At 29.8% G+C, this 19,074-nt stretch overlaps 1 protein-coding gene across 1 annotated transcript; it reads left to right on the plus strand.

Annotated features, from left to right (window-relative positions):
* The first annotated feature begins 3,747 nt into the window (after positions 1 to 3,747).
* LOC105772385 (probable WRKY transcription factor 50) lies at positions 3,748 to 5,915 on the plus strand. Its single transcript, XM_012593656.2, has 3 exons — positions 3,748 to 4,072; positions 4,161 to 4,322; positions 5,502 to 5,915. Exons 1-3 carry the CDS (start codon positions 3,825 to 3,827, stop codon positions 5,713 to 5,715), a joined length of 624 nt encoding a protein of 207 aa, XP_012449110.1. The 5' UTR covers positions 3,748 to 3,824; the 3' UTR covers positions 5,716 to 5,915.
* Positions 5,916 to 19,074: the final 13,159 nt, after the last annotated feature.

A 19,074-nucleotide genomic window follows, 5' to 3' on the forward strand; every position in this document is an offset into this window, starting at 1 on the left:
CAAAAAAATTCTGATGGCATCTCTCATCGGTACTAATTGTCGGGACGGGTGAGGACTGTTATAGTATGCATATGGATATGGAAGAATATATGAATATGTTTGAAGTGGTATATATGTGATTACGAAGGTGTTATGAATGAAATTGAATTGCTAAATAAATTTTCCCTTGTAATTTTAGAAAACAAGTTAGGATACAATTGGCTTGCCAATAGGGATTAGATACAGAGTTTCATTTTTGGGCTTGGAGTTATGTTTTGGCCTGGAACTCTGTCTTAACTCGGAGTTCTGTACTTATGGGTGTTATGTGTGGTTTTGGAGTTATGTGATGATACCTGTTGTTTTGATCCATTAAACATTGGTCGAGCATGTTATTCAGACTACTGGTTCATACACTACCTCTTTGCAGATCTTGATATTTAGAGTCTTAATTCCTTCTGGTTTTGCACATATTACGTGCACCTTTAGTTAGCCTCTGGACCTTGCATTCACGTGCAATTTCTGAAGCCTTTGGGCTTAGCACTTTAATGCCCTCGACGTTGTGGAGATTAACATTTGGTGCTCTTTAGTGTTTGGATAAATCTTGTGTATCCCAGTTGTCTTCTACTAGTGTTTACTAAAGGCTAAATGCTATAAAAAAGAAAGAGAATATAAAATGTGAGAATAATGAGCTAAATATGAATTTTGACACAAATTCTAAAGGATTTAATGGCTTGCTATAATGCTCTTATAAAATATGAGTTAATATTGAAAAACTAGGCTTTATTGAATTGGAAAAATGAATAATGATCGTTTGACTGATCTAGTTAGAATAATTTGATTCATGAAGTGTATCAAATGAGAATTTGAACTATGTTTAATGTAGATTTTATTTATGTTGTAAATTTGCAATGAATGACAAAGCCTTAATATGGATTGACCCTCATAAGACCCAAAGGTAAGTTGAGTATCTTCCTTATTTAATTACTAAAGCATTTATGCTTAACATGATGTTGTTTCTTACACATAGATTTATTTGTGGATAACGAGAAGTCGTCATCGCTCGAGAGGTTTCATCACCTTAGAAAATTTTCAAAATTATATATTAAAACTTTGAATATTTTCTCGTATAATTTGGCATGTACAAAGATTGATTTTAGTTAATATTAAGCTTATAAATTTGAATTTTTATTCGATGGAGTCTCTGTTATGTTGGAGATTTCAATTTAAGTTTTAATACATTGTAATAGTCATTTATGTTCTTCGGATTACAAATTTTGACTGATATGAATTTTGAAAATGGATCAAAGTGTTTTAGAACTCATGAATATGATTTATTGATGTTTGAAGTAAGTTAGAGAATGGATTTTTTTTAATGTTTTCAAGCATTCTTGAGCCTTATTTTGTGCTTGCATGTAAATGATATGGTTTTGGGACGATCTTGATGTGTTTTCATCTTGCTTTCAATGTCCCTTGCCTTAAGTCTCGAGACTTGCATGTTTTAGACTTAATTTTTACTCTAAGGGTCCAAGGTCTCGAGACTTCTTGATGTGATTCCGATCACATCATGTGACTCGACAAGAAGGACTCGAGATTGGCCTAAGCTTGAAGGGCCCAAATGCAAGATGAAATTGTTCAAAACCCATGCAACATTTGTATGCGGGCTTTTTTTGAGGCCAAACCGTCCATCTCATTTTATTTATAATTCCACCGCTTTTATTATTTCTTATTTAGTATGAGACGTTAATATGTGTCTTACATGTTTTTAATGTTGTTAGCTTTTAGTTAATTTAGTTGTTAGTTTTAATTACGTGTTAAATGCATCTTGAAAACTAGTGATAAATATATCTCATTTTATTACATGTTTAACATGTGTGAAGTGTGTCATTAATTAAGTTTTTTTCAATTTAATTAGTTTGCATTTAGTTATGTCATGCATTATATTTATGTGTCTCATATATTAATTATGTTTAAACATGAGTTTGAGTTATATATTCATATTTACATGCACATGGAGTGTTTGTCATCTTATGATTTGTTTTAATCATATGATATAAATATGCATGAATTATTTTAGCATGATTGAGTCAAGTGTTTTGTTTGTGTCACATGTTCATAAATAAATGTGTGTGTGTTTATAATAAGCTGATTTCTATTATAAATACATGTGTTTTTAGTTAAATGTTTTAGCTGAATAAGAATATGAAAAGTTGCAAATGTTTAATGTCTATTTACTTATGTTGTAAGTGACTGTTCATTAGACCAAGGAATGACTTTTCAAGCCTGATCCGTTTTATGCACTCAAAGTATATTATGGTGCCATTAAAAGAGATGAATGCCAAGCATTATAACATTCGGTCATAAGGAAAATGAAGGGACAATAAACAACAGATTTAAGGAACATTAAGCCTTCATCAAGTGAAGAGACATGACTTTTTAGCTATACATGAATCAAGTGAAAAGACATGACTCTTTGGCTGTCCACCACAAGTTTTGAACCGAGTTTAAATGTTTCTGTTAATAGCTAGTTGAATGTCCACTTTGAAAGGTCACTTATAGGTTTATATAAAGCTAGTGATTGAACATTTGTAAGGTTACACACAATATTTTTGAATTAAAACATTACTTTGTAAGAATTTTCTCTTTGGTTCTTAACCGAATTATATCGAACTTATCAAACTTTCTAAGTTTGTGGCGTTCAAATTGTCTTATCACTCTGTTCACCATCCGGAGGTGTGGTGACTTCACTTATACCAAGGTTCTAGTAGATTTGTGAGTTATGCGGGTCTTAGCTTTAATATAGCTAAGGTTCTTTAGCTGCTACTACTACGGGTCAAGATTTCCATCCGTTGAACCATTTCAAGTCGATCCAACCCAATCGAGCCATCTTCCGAACCATCCAAATTTGGGAAATCGCATCACTTCTACCCTAAGTCTCAAGACTTACAAACATTAGACCTAGAAAGCTACAATAATGCAATGAAGTCTTGAGACTTAGACTCTAAGTCTTGAGACTTGCAGCCGCTACACTTACATAACTTAATTTTTGATCATTTTGCGACCCGAAACCCCACGTTATGTTTTTGACATGTCCAAACTTTTGAAAAATGTTTCAAAATGGTTTTAAAAATATACTCGTTTCTTGAAAAAAAATAAACTAAAAATTATAATGTAATCATATTATTACCTAGTTTTATGAAGTTTTTTTTTATAATTTCATATTCTTTTAGTTATTCTAATTTTTTTATATTTTACATTATAAATTAATTAAAGCATCTTATTATTTAAAAAAGTTCATTATGCATAAAAATTAAATCAAGTAAATAAAAATGGAACAAAAAAATAAATAAAATTAGTCAAAATTACGTTTTTATTTATACAATGCCTAGAACTAGGCATAACCCTTCTCCAATCCTTAAATAGGAGTATAAATGTATTTCAATACACTTGAATTCATGTCCTCCTAGATCAACAATAATATCAATACTAACTGAGTTAAGACTAACTAAAATTATGTTAAATTCGAATAAATTTTTATTAAAATGAAAGAAATTTTATTATTTATTTTGCATGCACTGAGTGATTGGAATTGGGAGACACAATCTAGACAATGCAGCTCAAAGTCTAAGTCACGTGGCAGTACGAAAACTACGCAGGGGAGACTAACGTTTCAAGTTAAAAGTTTCAACTAGGAAGCTCCCTTGAAAAAAACCTATTTTTTTCAAAAAATAAAATTTCCTTTTTTTAAAAGAATTAATAATTTCATCTCTCTCGTTTTAAAGCTAACTGAAACAAAGAAATTTCCAACTCATTTCAGGATTGAAGAAAATTTCCCCTCCAATCACGTCATGTTCAACTCCATCTTCCTAACACCACCAAACAACCCACAAAACTCGACCCCTATTTGCGCTCCCACCATGGAAATTACCTCACACACTCATCACCTTCACTTGGACGACCATTTTCTAGTTGATCCTGAACAATCCAATTGCAAGGAAACTTCTACTTTCATTTCATCACATGGGAAGACTTCCGCCGATGGCAGCTGCTGGGAAGTTCCAGGATGCAACTCATTTGCTTATCAGTACATCCAACCGTAAAAACCTTCCTTCCTTGTAATTAATCTTATAATCTATTCTTGTATATTATACTTTTTCTTTACTTTTATTTTCTTTCTTGCGTAGAAATTATGATGATAAGGGTTCTGCAAACACAGAGGATATCAACGGGGATGGTTTAAGGTTTAAAATTGCCTTCCGAACCAAATCTGATATTGAGATAATGGATGATGGGTACAGATGGAGAAAATATGGGAAGAAGAAGGTTAAGAATAACCCTAATCCAAGGTAATTAATTAATTAAATCATATATCTGACATGATTTTGTGTTGTGTATACACGCACCCCTCCTTTAGGCTACATATAGCTTCAAGCTTTTGTGAGCATTTATAGAGTTGAAATTAATGGATAGATAACAAACTTCTTGGTTATAAGGAACAAGTACTCTTCATGGGTCCTCTCAGCACCATCATCATCCTCATCATGTTTGCTAGAAAATTCCTTGAAAACCAAAAAATATTAGTACAAGATCATGGAGGAAACTAAACTCCTATGAGGATCTTCTATATATGCGATACACGTTGAGGGCTGTTGTTAATTATTTCCGTTTGGCTGATATCCTCTTTCAGCTCTCAACTACGTTCTTAATTCGAAGGCTTGAAAAATAAAATCTGAAAAGTGACTATATATATATATATATATATATATATATATATATTCAGATGAAAAAAATAGTGCTTTTGATCTTCTAGTAAGAGTAAGGGTTTTGCTTATGAGTACCTTTGTTACATCACTTGATAAGTTATCATTTGTGATGATATTTGACATTAAATGCAGTAATTAATAGTTATTTGATGAATTCAATATATAAATCTAATATTAGTAGCATAAATTTGAAAATTTGAAATTGAATTTCATTTGTATAAATACATTATATTGATAAATTTGATTTAATATATAAGATGATTATTTATTTAAAAGATAAATGTTACAATTTCTTATGTATTTTTTCATGATAAAACTATGTTTAAGAATTTTATAATACAATCTTGAATATTTATAGCTGGGAATTTCAAATTCACAAATATATAAACATTCTAAAATTTGAATCTATTTTCTAAATCTAAATTTACCTAAGTTGTACATTTCTTTCATTGGGTTCAAGTTTAGTAAAAGTTAAAAATGCTTTCTTGTAGCTTAATTATACATGCTTTTGTAGTTTATTAAATTAGTATATAATTATAAGCAATCACTTGCTCCATTATTACTTTAAAGTTGGAGAGAGGGTGGGTAATATAAAACTTCAACTCTCGTCTTTAGTGCTAACATGCAACAACTTTGTGGCTCCAACTATAGCTGTATTAGCTAAGCAATTAGTCTATGAGTTTGAATTCCAACATTTGTAACTCGTTCTCTTAATTTTTTATAGCGGATTGAGAACCTTGCTGATGATGGTGAAAAGTGCAGGAACTATTATCAGTGCTCAAGCGAAGGATGCAAGGTGAAAAAAAGGGTGGAAAGGGAAAGAGAAGATCCAAGGTTTGTAATAACTACTTACGTGGGGAAGCATAACCATGAAACCCTTTCACCTTCTCCTTTATCTTCTGCTTTCGATATCTCCCCTTCTTCTCACTCAACCACTTCACTTCCACACACGCTTCAAATTCTTCATCAACCTTAGCTACCTACATTTCATTCCATCTATATAATTTTCACTTGATTCGTACTTTTGTTACTATATACTAGTCCACTTTACTCTCGTCTCTCTTTACTTCATATTCCCTACTTAACTAAGTTCGGTAAGGAAATCTAATTACGAACATTGTGTGTATTGGTGCAAACAACTTTTATAATTAATTAATAGATCCTCTTTCGTGTGTATTCATGATTATATTTATCCATCTTTATCTATAATCTATATATATATAAAAGCGTGAGTTTGGAAAAACTTTTGAACCCATAAAATAGCTTTTATTTTCCATCATATTACTAAATTCTCATTAAAAATAATTATAATATTTAATTTAGAATTATTAATTAAAAAGTTGAAATAAAATAGAAGATGTGGTAAATATACATTTACAAATAGGTGAGCATTTGATACACTGCTAGTGTACTATTTTTATTCCACAAGCAAGATTAAAAAAATGACATCTCTCTTTTCTTAAATATCTCTATATTAGCTCAAATAATCAAATCAAAACTGCCGTGAAAGTAAATTGACATTTAAAATTTTTGTGGATGCTAAAGAGAAATGATGGAAAAATAAACACAAGAATTTAGAGTGGTTTGACCTAAATTGCCTACTCCATTACCTTAACTTTCCACTATTAAGAATTTTTCCAAATTCATTAATTTGACAACCTTTGAAGACAATGTTTAACCTTAAAAACTTCCTTAACGTTTCTACCCAAACCTTAATATACAAACCCTCTCAAAGAGATACAAAAAAACAAACAAAAAAATAATCCTTATAAGATCAATGTGTTTGCAAATTAAGCTCAATTACAATGAAAACACTTGAGCAAATAGAATGGAAATAAAGCTCACAAGTTTATGAAAAAACAGTATTGAAATATTTGGCACAAATGTTGTTTTGATTGATCTTTAAGCTTGAATATTCTCTCTTGTTGTTGTAGGACCTTTAGAAGCGGGTATTTATACCCTCTAATTCATTTCAACCATTGTGGTTGTTGAGAAAATAAATAGAGTCGTTGGGATGAAAATACCAGACCATTAAATTCACCTACAACAAAAAGTATCGATACTTTTCTATGAGTATTGATACTAGTAGCATTTAATGTCTAATGCAGTGATCGTTAAAGTTAGTTTCCAACGATACCAAGAATGATTTAATGATACCTGATAAAAGGTATCGATATATTTTTTATGGGTATCGATATTTTTTTTCACTGTTCGAGAAATTATAAAACATAATGCAAAAATGGTACCGATATAAAGTAAGGTATTGATATATTTCTAAAAGTATCGATACTTATTGTTTTTGTTCAATTTTTATTTAAGTTAGAGAGCGCTTTTGGTATCGATAAAAATTATGGTGGTATCGATACATTTTGAAAAATATCAATACTTTTGTAGGAGCATTTTCCAATTGATTTAAAATTGTTTCAATCAAGTTCAAGAGTTTAAAATTTTTTGAACTTTGTCTAAAATTTCGAGTGTTCAAAATATTTTCTAAGATGTTTGGAAGTCTTTAAATAATTTTTATGTTTTGAATTTTATTAATTCTTTGTTCTAAAACAAATTTTATTTAAAAACAATTTTGTTTGTTATATCAAAATGATTTATCAAATAAAGCTAATTTAACAATATCTCCTTTTGATATAACAAAATAGTTTGATAAATTTGTTTTTGAATTTGTTACTCCCTTTTAAATATCAATTTGAATCAATGACTTGATTTTTATGAAATTTTGAAACAATGATTTGAAAACAAAATTAGTCACTTGATGTTGGCATTAAAAGATTAATCATAGAAATAATCAACCAAATACCAATAATTTACCTTTCTCTTCTCTTCTCCCTTTTGTTATATCAAAAGTCACCAAATAAAGCTTAAGAGAGATGTTTTATTAGTTCAAGAATAGTAATTTAAAAAGATGAAGACATAAAGCTAACATTGAGAATAAACATGATAATATCCCAAAGTAAAGTAGGACAATAGAAAAGTGCATTAACAAATTAAAAGATGCATAATGCAAGTGTATGAATAATTTAAACTAAGAATCCCTAGGTGGCGAAGGAGGATCCAATGGAGGAAAGCGAGCTAGAAGTTGAGCCATTTGCTTCTCCAAAGTCCCTATCCTAGAGCCTAGGCTACCAACATTACTATTAACACGTTCAAATGCATCATCTACTTGACTGGGGAAACCTCGAAACTCCTCACTCAAGGAAGTAATGGCACCAAGGATGTGGCAAACATGTCACCGGAGAGAGGTGGAGCAAATGGTTGAGCAGATGAAGAAGTAGAACTACATCTCCTTTTAAGACATGATCTCTAATGAAATGATGTCTAATTTCAATATGCTTAGGTCTAAAATATTGGATGAGAGTTTTAGTGAGACAAATAGCACTAGTATTGTCACACCTGATAGGAATGGTATCTATATCAGTTCCATAGTCCATAAGTTGTTGTCTCATCTATAAAACTTGAGCACAATAACTACTGGAAGAAATATATTTCATTTCAATGGTGGACAATTCAACATTATTTTGTTTCTTTGAAATCCATGATATAAGCATGTTGTCTAGGAATTGACAAGTATCGGAGGTGCTCTTCCTATCTAGTTTGCAACCTCCAAAATCCACATCCGATAATGCATGAAAAATAAAGGATGAGTCTCTAGGATACCAAAGACCTAAATTAGGAGTGTTTCTAAATTATTTAAAATTCTCTTAAGGGCTTGTAAATGTGATTCATTAAGAAATTATTGTTATCTAGCGCACAAGCAAACACTAAACATAATATTCAGTCTACTTGCGATAAGATAAAGCAAAGAACCTATAATAGACCTATATAATTTTAAATCAACACATTTACCTTTTTCATCTTTGTTAAGCTTAGTAAAAGAGCTCATGGGTGTAGCTTGTGGTTTGAGATTGTTCATCCCAAACTTTTTGAGCATTTCCCTTGTGTACTTGGCTTGGTTGATGAAGATGTCATATTTCCTTTGCTAGATTTTGAGTCCCAAAAAGAATTTTAGTTCTCCCATCATGATCATCTCAAATTCACATTGCATTAGCTTAGAAAATTTTTGACAAGTAAATCATTAGTAGAATCAAACACAATATCATAACATATATTTGAACTACTAATAAATTATTGTCTTTTATTTTAATAAAAAGTGTTGTGTCAACATTCCCTTTAATAAAACCTTTTTCAACAAGAAAATTTGATAATCTTTCATACCAAGCTCTAGGAGCTTGTTTCAAACCATATAAAGCTTTCGAAAGTTTGAAAACATAATTTGGGAATTTTGGATCTTCAAAACTAGGTGTTTGTTCAACATACACTTCTTCATTTATAAAATCATTTTAAAATAACTTTTACATCCATTTGATATAATTTAAAGTCATTAAAGCATGCAAAAGCTAAAAGCATCCTAATGGCTTCCATTCTAGCTATGGGAGCATATGTTTCATCATAATCTATACCTTCCTCTTAGTTGTAACCTTGAGCAACAAACTTATCCTTGTTCCTTATTATGTTTCCACTCTCATCTAGCTTATTTCAAAAAACCCACTTAGTACCTATAGTAGATTTTTCACTAGGCCTTTCAACTAGGGTCCATAATTTACTTCTCTCAAATTAATTTAATTCTTCTTGTATAGCCAATATCCAATATTCATCATTTAATGTTTCTTTGATATTTTTAGGCTCAATACATGAAATAATATACATGAAATAAATGCAATGTAACCTCCCAAAACTGGCCTAGACGTTATGGTTAGATTGAGAAGGCTACATTAGCCACCGAAATGGCTAAGCTAACTTACGTTACTTTTGAAGACTTTAAATAAACTCATTTTAGAAAAAAATGTAGTTGTACTTTAAGTAATTAGCTTAAAAGCATTCATTCATTGGGTCGTGTATGCTTAGGATTCATTTTATTGTTGACAGTGTTGTTTTAGAAAAATCATTTGCTTGTCGCTTTTCTTTATAAAAAAATCGAAGATAAATTAATGCAACAGAAAAACCATTTTTCAAATCATTTTGAAAATTAGTTTCCTTATCGATTTATTTTTCAAAAACGGTTCCTTTGCAATGCAGCAGAAACTAGGGAACAATATCAAATTTTACTTAAGCCCGATATCATGCATTATCTAGTTATTATGCTTGAGTAATCCATGAATGCAAAAATCCCCAAAAGAAAAGTTACCAAACCACAGACCAGGAATAATTAAAAATTACAAGTCAAAACCAATAAAGACTTAATAATACTTATTAATAATAGTCCAAGGTCCAAGGTGATTCTTCAAGTGCCGAGCCCGGTCCTAATTTCGAGGTTTACCTAAAAAGTTAAACACTATTGGGGGTGAGCTTATGAAAAGCTCAGTGTGAGTCGAACAATTGTTTAAACAAACATAAATATTGAATATAGTGAAACAGATTATCTTTAACAGAAGAAAACAAAACCATCATAGGAATTTCATATCGTTACATAGCCATTATCAAATTGATGTCAAACAGTGTATGAGCATAGGTCATCATTCATTAGAGTGACAATCATTAATTTCGATACCATTCAATACAACAAAATATAATACGTAGCATAAATCAATAACATTCGAATATGTCATGCACATGATGCAATGCAGATTCCTACCCATACCATCCGCTACGCACCATGAGTTCCCCAGAACCAGTCATCCAAACTCCAAAACATTATGGGTTTAAGCCCGTTGTGGTTAAAACCACTGATAACAATCTGCAAAAAATTTTACCAGTAAGAATGCAGACAAGCTGCTAGTAAAAATGCGATAAATCGCCATTCCCTCGGTACTCCTGGTGCAGTGCACTGACTACGAATAATGCGGACTTAATATGTCGTCGGTACTCCACGGAACTCCTCTGTCAACCACAAAATCCCAACCCAATGCATATGCAATATTTCACCCAATCTCATACATAATCATATCTCAATACTTTTCACATTCATTTGACATGCTCAGCATGTCCTCAATAATCACATACTTTCAATAAATAGAAATAGTGTTCCAATCATTCAAATTACAATTATGTTGGTATCAATCAATATCATTCAATTTCACATACTTTACGAATTTTCATTGTGCATAAATAACACCCTTTTCAGTACACAATATAACAAATATCTCATGCGTTTAAATCATACATAAGCTTAATATATCAACACATTATATCATTCAGTCAAACATTCTCATATCTCATAACTCAAATATGCAATTACAAACTCAATCAAACATTCATACTATCAAACTAGCAAATTTGCCAACATGTCAATCTTTTAGGGCTCGAAACATACATGGTTCGACCACTCACAAAATCAATAATTTGGCTATTAAGTTAATCCAATCAACAAGCTAATTTATCAAAGATAACATGATATTAAACATTTTCAAACAATTTATGAGTTTAGGACCCACATCTTATTTTTCGCTTCCTCGCAGCACACTAACGAATCATTTAATTTTCCTTAATAATTCATTGTATCATGCGAACAATACGTACAATCGTTCTTCGCCTTCACGGATGATTTGGGGTGTTTGGGTCAGCATCTAATTTAATAATATACTGGAAAATCAGTAGCTAAGTAATGACTAAATTCCTTCATTTAATCAATTCACAACCTTTACCCAATAACTATGTCGAAATAACAAACTAATTATCCTTAATTGCACTTACGATTCACGATTTATGGGATCCAATTGGCTAATTGATCAAGAACGTTTCTCCCTAATTAACATGTGATTAAAAGCTGATTACAAGGGTTCAAGAAAACAATTTAATGTTGGAAAAATATGGGCAAGACCCAAGAAACAAAACAGCCCCCTTTCTTGCACATAGGCGCACGCACCACCACCCATGGTGACCAAAATTGGGGATGAATTTTAAAATGGTTTGAGATCTCATTAAAAGTTGAAAAAATAACTTTGAAACCATTTAAAATCCACCAAATTCATGATCTGGAAATTTTGGTTTTTAATTGACAAGATTAATCAAGAAATTGGAGACAAAAGAGATCTTAATCAAGAAATTGGAGACAAAAGAGATCTTACTCAAGCTAGTTGAGAGAAACGACAATGGCACTTTTTTGGCAATGTTCGGGATCGATCGTGGGGTTCAAGATTTAAATTTTGGGGCTAATTTAGATGAGGATAAATCGCAGGAATAGAGTAAAAGAGGTGGTGCACAATCTTGATGCAAAAAGAAGAAGAAAGAGATGGTAAAATGGGAAGTGTAGGCAACAACATTAATGAAAGAAAAGAAAAAAATAAAATCAAAGAGAAAGAGAGGGAGAGGAGGAGATGAACGGCTAAAGTAATGAGGAGGTGGGTTAAAGGCTGATTATTTGTGAAAAATTAACATTTATACCTAGAGTTACAAGGCTTGGGTGGCACACACATTAAAAAAACAATAGATTTTACAAAATTTAATTATTTCACAAGGGAAAAGATTTGAACTTGGGACCTCATTTAATTTCCATGCTTTCTCATATTTATTTTAACCATTAGGATTTTTCTCATTCTTGAAATAATTTTGCAATATTTATTTTAAAAACAAGGCATGTCACATACTAGGGTTTAAGGCAAAATTTGCAAAATAATAAAAATGATGCGAGAGAAGGGATTTGAACTTGGGTTTTAAGAAACGCTTCACTAAAACTTATCCAACAAACTAATACCTAGTTTTTTTCCTAGAAAACATAGTTTCAAAAATTAGGGCATGACCACTCTCTCTCGATTTACAAACCCAATTCTACTAACCCTCGATTTTTGGGATGTTACATACAATATAATTACATGTATTTCTAATAGAATATCAAATGGTTACCTTTTTGGATGGATATCCCAAAATCTTACCATCCTTCACATAGTTGAACTCTCTTGGATGAGTGACTTTCCTCTCCTCTATTATAAGCTCCTTTAGAGCATCTTGAGTTTGTTCTTTTATCTTCTCACTTGATGATTGATCAAATTTATTATCATGGTGAAAATTTTTTGCATCATCATCATCAATACAAGAATCCTTTCTCGGAGAAAGGTTAGAGTCATAAAAAACATGTATAGACTCTTCTACTACTAAAGTTATTTTGTTAAACACTCGAAAAGCTTTAGAATTTAAAGAGTAACCAAGAAAAAATCCTTCATCACTTTTTGCATCAAATTTACCAAGATTGTCTTTGTTATTATTTAAAACAAGACACTTGCATCCAAAAGGATGAAAATAGCTAATGTTAGGTTTTTTTTTTTTTTTGAAGAGTTCAGATGGAATTTTCTTTAAAATAGACATAATCATTACTCTATTAACAATATATCAAGCAGTTTTTTTGTCTTCTGCCCAAAAATATTTTAGTAAATTGTTTTCACAAAGCATGATTCTAACTATTTCTTTTAAAGTTCCATTTTTCCTCTCAACAACTCCAATTTGTTGAGGGGTTCTAAGTGCAGAAAAATTACGACTAATTTTATTTGAGTTGTAAAAATTTTCAAAACCAAGATTTTGAAATTCGGTTCCATGGTCACTTCTAACACTAGTGATAGAGTATTTCCTATCCTATGTTCTACAAGCATAATCTTATTAGATACAATGTCAATTACTTTACATCCATTAGACTCAAAAATGACATTGAGACATTTATTACACTATTTACTAATACTTAGTAGATTATGCTTAAGATCGTTGACATAAAAAATATTTTCAATAAGAACTGAAGAGTTTTTACCAATAGAGCCAATTCATTCTATATTTACTTTGGAGTTGTCACCAAATGTAACTTCTCCTCAACTTTTTGGCTTCAAATTGATAAAGTGGCTCTTTTCACTGGTTATGTGCTTTGAGCATTCACTATCAAGGTATCATATGTTTTTACTAGAATTGCCCACCTTGAAGCAATGCTCCTCTTCCTACAAACATAGAATTAAAATTTGATTTTTGGTACCCAAATTCTTTTGGATCCATAAGTATTAGTTCTTATAATTTTAGCTTATTTAGGTATCCATTTTGAAAGGATGTCCTTATCTTGAGTATATATGAGTCCTTTAGGGACCCACACGCTTTTAATTATTTTTCTTTTGTAAAAACTTGGGCAACCTCTATATTTATAGAAATTAAAGCTAGTTTTAACAAACTTCTGTTTTGAGCTTTCTCCTCTTAGAAATATTTTTGGTAAAACTTTGTTAGAGTGAGCTTTTTCACTTTTAAGCAACTCAAGTTGCTTTTAATGATCATCATGAACTTTAGAAAGTAAATTATGCAAGTCAAAAAAAATTTTCTCAAAATCATTTATAATAACTTGTATATCATTTATTTTACTTTCAATTTCATGCTTGACTTTGAAGAGTAAATTATTTTCACCTTTTAGTTTTGAAATAGTTTTACTATATTTTGAAATCATTAATTCAAGCTCCAAGCCTAATTCATCATAGGCATCTTGCAACTCATCAAAAGAATAAGAATTTAAAATAGATGATTTAGAAGTTACCCTAGGATCACCAATGTCTATAGGGTAAAGGTTGGCTACTTCTTGATCTTCATTATTGAATGAATCCTTACCACTCTAAGTAGCAACATGATCATTGAGCTTTTGTTTGTTTGACTCCTTTTTCTTTCATCGGGGACAATTAAACTTGATATGCCCCGATTTCTTGCATTCATAGCATATGATAGGGTCCTTCTCCTTGGTAGATTCAAACTTAGGTCTTTCCTTCTTTTGGAATTTTCTCCCCCTATTGGACCTCATAAACTTCTTGAATCTCCTAACAAGCATGGTCATCTCTTTGTCCTTAACTGCCTCTTCACTTGATTCAATATCTTCAATGGTGGTGGATTTGAGAGCAACACCAACCTTTTTCTTCTCATTCTTAGCTTCTTCTACCCCTTCATTGTACCTCATCTCATATGTGAGCAAAAAACCGATGAGCTCATCCAATGTCAAAGTTTCTAAATTATTTGTTTCTTTAATAGCAGTCACTTTGGCTTCCTATGATTTTGACAAGCTTCAAATTATTTTTCTTACAACTTTTTCAGTAGGATAGGTCTTCCCATAGGATTTTAACCCATTGATAATGATGGTGAATCTATCAGAATAGCTTTGATATCGTCCCCAGGCTTCATCTTGAAGGTCTCGTAATTGAGAGTGAGGATTCCCATCTTTGACTTCTTCACTTGGCTAGTTCCCTCATTAGTTACCTTAAGTTTATCCCATATCTCCTTGGCATTCAAACATGACGATAATCTACAATACTCATCGAGACCAAGTACACAAAAAAGAGTGTGTAGAACATTGGCATTGAGTTGAATACTCCTTTTATCTTTTTCGTTCCATTTTTTTCTTACTCTTTGGAACTAAGAGCTATTTTTCTTACTTGAATGGTATTAAAGGTTCATCTATGATAATGTTCCAAACCACAAGATCATTTGCTTGGATGCATAGCATCATCCTTATCTTCCATTACAAATAATTTGTACCATTGAAATAAGGAGGCCTGAAAACAGATTAAGACTCACCAAGAAAAATTGAGTCGAAAGTAGACGTCATTGTAGGAATTAAGTTGATGATTGTTGAGCTTCCTCAAGGATCTTCTCTTTGGTTGTTAAACTGTCCAAAAGAGACTAACTCTAATACCAATTGTTAGCTCAAATAATCAAACTGAAATTTCCAATAAGGGGTAAATTGGCTTTTAAAAATTTTGTGGATGCTAGAGAGAAAGGATAGAGAAATAAACACAATAATTTAGAGTGATTCGGCCCCAATTGCCTACTCCACTAACTTGGCTTTCCACCACTAAGGATTTTCTCAAATTTATTAATTTGACAACATTTGAGGACAATGTTTAACCTTACAAACTCCCTTAAAGTTTTTACATAAGCATTAAGATACAAACCCTCTCAAAGAGATACAAAGAAGCAAACAGAAAAATAATCCTTACAAGATCAATGTGTTTGCAAATTAAGCTCATTTACAATGAAAACACATGAGCAAATAGAATGGAAATAAAGATCACAAGTGTATGAAAGAAAAGTATTGAAATATTTGGCACAAAGGTTGTTTTGATTGATCTTTAAGCTTGAATATTCTCTCTTGTTGTTGTAGCTCTCTTGTTGGTGTAGGACATTTAGAAGCTGGTATTTATACCCTCTAATTTATTTCCAACCGTTGTGGTTGTTGACAAAATAAATAGAGTTGTTGGGGATAAAAAAACCAGATCATTAAATTCACCTGCAACAAAAGGTATCGATACTTTTTCTACGAGTATCAATACTAGTAGCATTTAATGTCTGATTCAGTGACCGTTAAAGTTAGTTTCCAATGATACCACGAATGATTTATCGATACCTGAGAAAATGTATCGATATATTTTTATTGATATTGATACTTTTTGTCATTGTTCGAAAACTTATAAAAGCATAATGCAAAAATGGTATCGATATAAAGTAAGGTATTGATAAAATTCAATAGGTATCGATATATTTCTAAAGTATCGATACCTATTTTTTTCAATTCTTTTTTCAAGTCAGAGAACAGTTTTGGCATTGATAAAAATAAGGTATTGATAAAAATTATGGTGGTATTGATACATTTTGGAAAATATCAGTTCTTTTTGTAGGGAGCATTTTTTTCAATTGATTTAAAATTGTTTTAATCAAGTTTAAGAGTTTAAAATTGTTTATGAATTGTCCAAAATATTTTTAAGTGTTCAAAACATTTTCAAAGATGTTTGGAACTCTTGAAATATTTTTTATGTTTTGAATTTTATTAATTCTTTGTTCTAAAACAAATTTTAATTTAAAAATATTTTTATTTGTTATATCAAAATAATTTATCAAATAAAACTAATTTAACAATATATTTTTTAATATTTTACTACACCCCTATAGGACATTTGCCAACCCCCTAACCTTGCTTGCAGAGTCTAAATACTCCATTGGCAGTGTACAAAATATTTTCCCTTTAAAATAATTATACTTTAATAGAAATTGTTATAATTATACATTTAAAAATATTAGAATTTAAATTAAAATTATTAGTTGAAAGTTTTGTGCTATTTGTGATATGGAGTTATTATTTGAATATACCTCTAAGCATAATATATAGGAAAAAGATGTGATAATTATAAATTTATAATTATTAGTTTAAAAAATTTTAACTAAAAAGTTGTGTTAATTTTATTGATGTAAAATATAGTTACTACTTTATTAGAATTCTAAGCATAATAATTATGACTTAATTAATATTAGAGTCAATTATGTTAATTGGTTATTATTTTGAATAATGTATGTTGCATTAATTACATAAAGTAAAACTATATTGTATGTTGAATATGTTAAAAAAATGTTTAAATTATTAAATAGCATTTACTTTCCATCATATTACTAAAATCACATTTAAAAATAAAAAGTTGAAATCAAAATAGAAGTTGTGATAATTATACATTTAAAAATATTTATAATTTAATAGAAGTTGTGATAATTGCACAATTAAAATAATTATAATTTATTTTACAATTATTAATTAAAAAGCTTGTGTTAGTTTTAAAACAGAGTTATTACTTCAATGAAATTCTAAGTATAAAATATAGGAAAAATTTGTGATAATTATAATTATAATTATAGGAAAAACCATATATTTGGTAACAAGAAAATCGTTGGAATATGTATGACTTTTTAGTCCTCAAAGTCATTGCTATATATATGAAAACTATTTTATACATGTAAGGGTATAATAAAAAATTAAATATTAAAAATGATATGTTCCAATGTATGAATTTTTAAAGCTTAATTTTAGATTTAATATGTTATCAAGACCGAATACTTTGCCTATACACTAAAAGAAAACAAATTAAAAGAAAATTCTTTTTTCCACAAAACAAACACCTTATAGAAGAAAGGAATAATCATATAATTCTATATATTTTCCTAATTTAAAAAATGAGATTTTTCTGAAATTTTTATTTTTTATTTTTTAAAAGACGAGTATATTTTTAATTCTGAAAATTTTATATAACTTCCCATTTTTATTTGTTAAATTTTTTGATATTTTTCGGAATTTATTTGATATTTATTTGTATTTCATTCTTTTTCGAATTTTATGTATTTTAGAAATAAAATAAATATTTTTAATTATGAGAATTTTACATAATTCTATTTTTATGATTAAAATAGAAATTTTCTAAATTTTTGCTATTTTTATTTCTCATTTTTCTATTTTTCCTTAATTTATTTTAAGAAAATAGGAATCAGGTGACGTGATGCACTATTAACATCGTTAATGGCTGGGGTAAAGTGATAAAAGAGTTGGAAACTTCAAGTATAAAACTGTAAAAAAAATTCTTTAAATATCAAAGTGATAATTAAATTAGGTTCAACTTTGAGGGCCAAATAGTACATTAACTCTTGACCATTCAACCAAAACATATTTAAATGTGAGTTAACATCATGCATAAACATTATTAAATCATTACAAATGAAAATTGAGCTCGAGTGGGCCTTAAAACATCAATTGGAAGCCCAAAATACAAAATCTGGGAGCTAGGTCTTAATACTTAAGCTAATGTATTGATACATGGTCGCATGTTTCGAGACTTGCCACCCTTAAAGCAAACTTTAGCTAATGACTTTAAATATATCCACATACACCTAAAATGCATACTTAACCCAATTTATTCATAATGTGTAAAGACACAAACCCAAAAATAAAAAATAAAAAAAGGCACAAAGTCATACAATCATGCCTACCAAACATGTTAGACACTACACCAAAGCAATACCAACAAGTTTAACATACTAAAATAAATGTAAAACATATCAGTTCAGGATAAAAAATACATTAAATCAAAATTTGACCCTTTTAAGTAATTTAAAGATACTGGAACTAATATACAATTCCATTAAAAGTCACAACATTTAAACCAAGTGCATTATAAGAACCAATGGTATTAATAATGTGTCATAATGGCAACATAACCATAAGCAACATGAACTCCTTATAAAATGTTACCGATTAATACTAAAATTTTTTAGGGTTATTTTAAGAATTTTTGGTTAATAATATGTGCCATAATTCCATTAGGAAAGTTTGTAACTTAATAGGTTATCAATTAATACTAAAATTTTAAGTATTTTCTTTTAGGAATTTTGGTAAATCTTTAGATATTTCAATGAATTGTTAAATATTTTGATAAATCTTTAAAAAATAGTAAAACTTTTGAATTATTGATAAATCTTTAGAAATTTTGATAAATCGTCTTAGAAATTTTAGTAAATGATTAGATGTGTTGATCGAGTATGGGACACTGATGGAATCCTTAGAAATATTGCC

Source organism: Gossypium raimondii, chromosome 6 (genome assembly GCF_025698545.1).
Source record: "Gossypium raimondii isolate GPD5lz chromosome 6, ASM2569854v1, whole genome shotgun sequence".
Taxonomy (NCBI): domain Eukaryota; kingdom Viridiplantae; phylum Streptophyta; class Magnoliopsida; order Malvales; family Malvaceae; genus Gossypium; species Gossypium raimondii.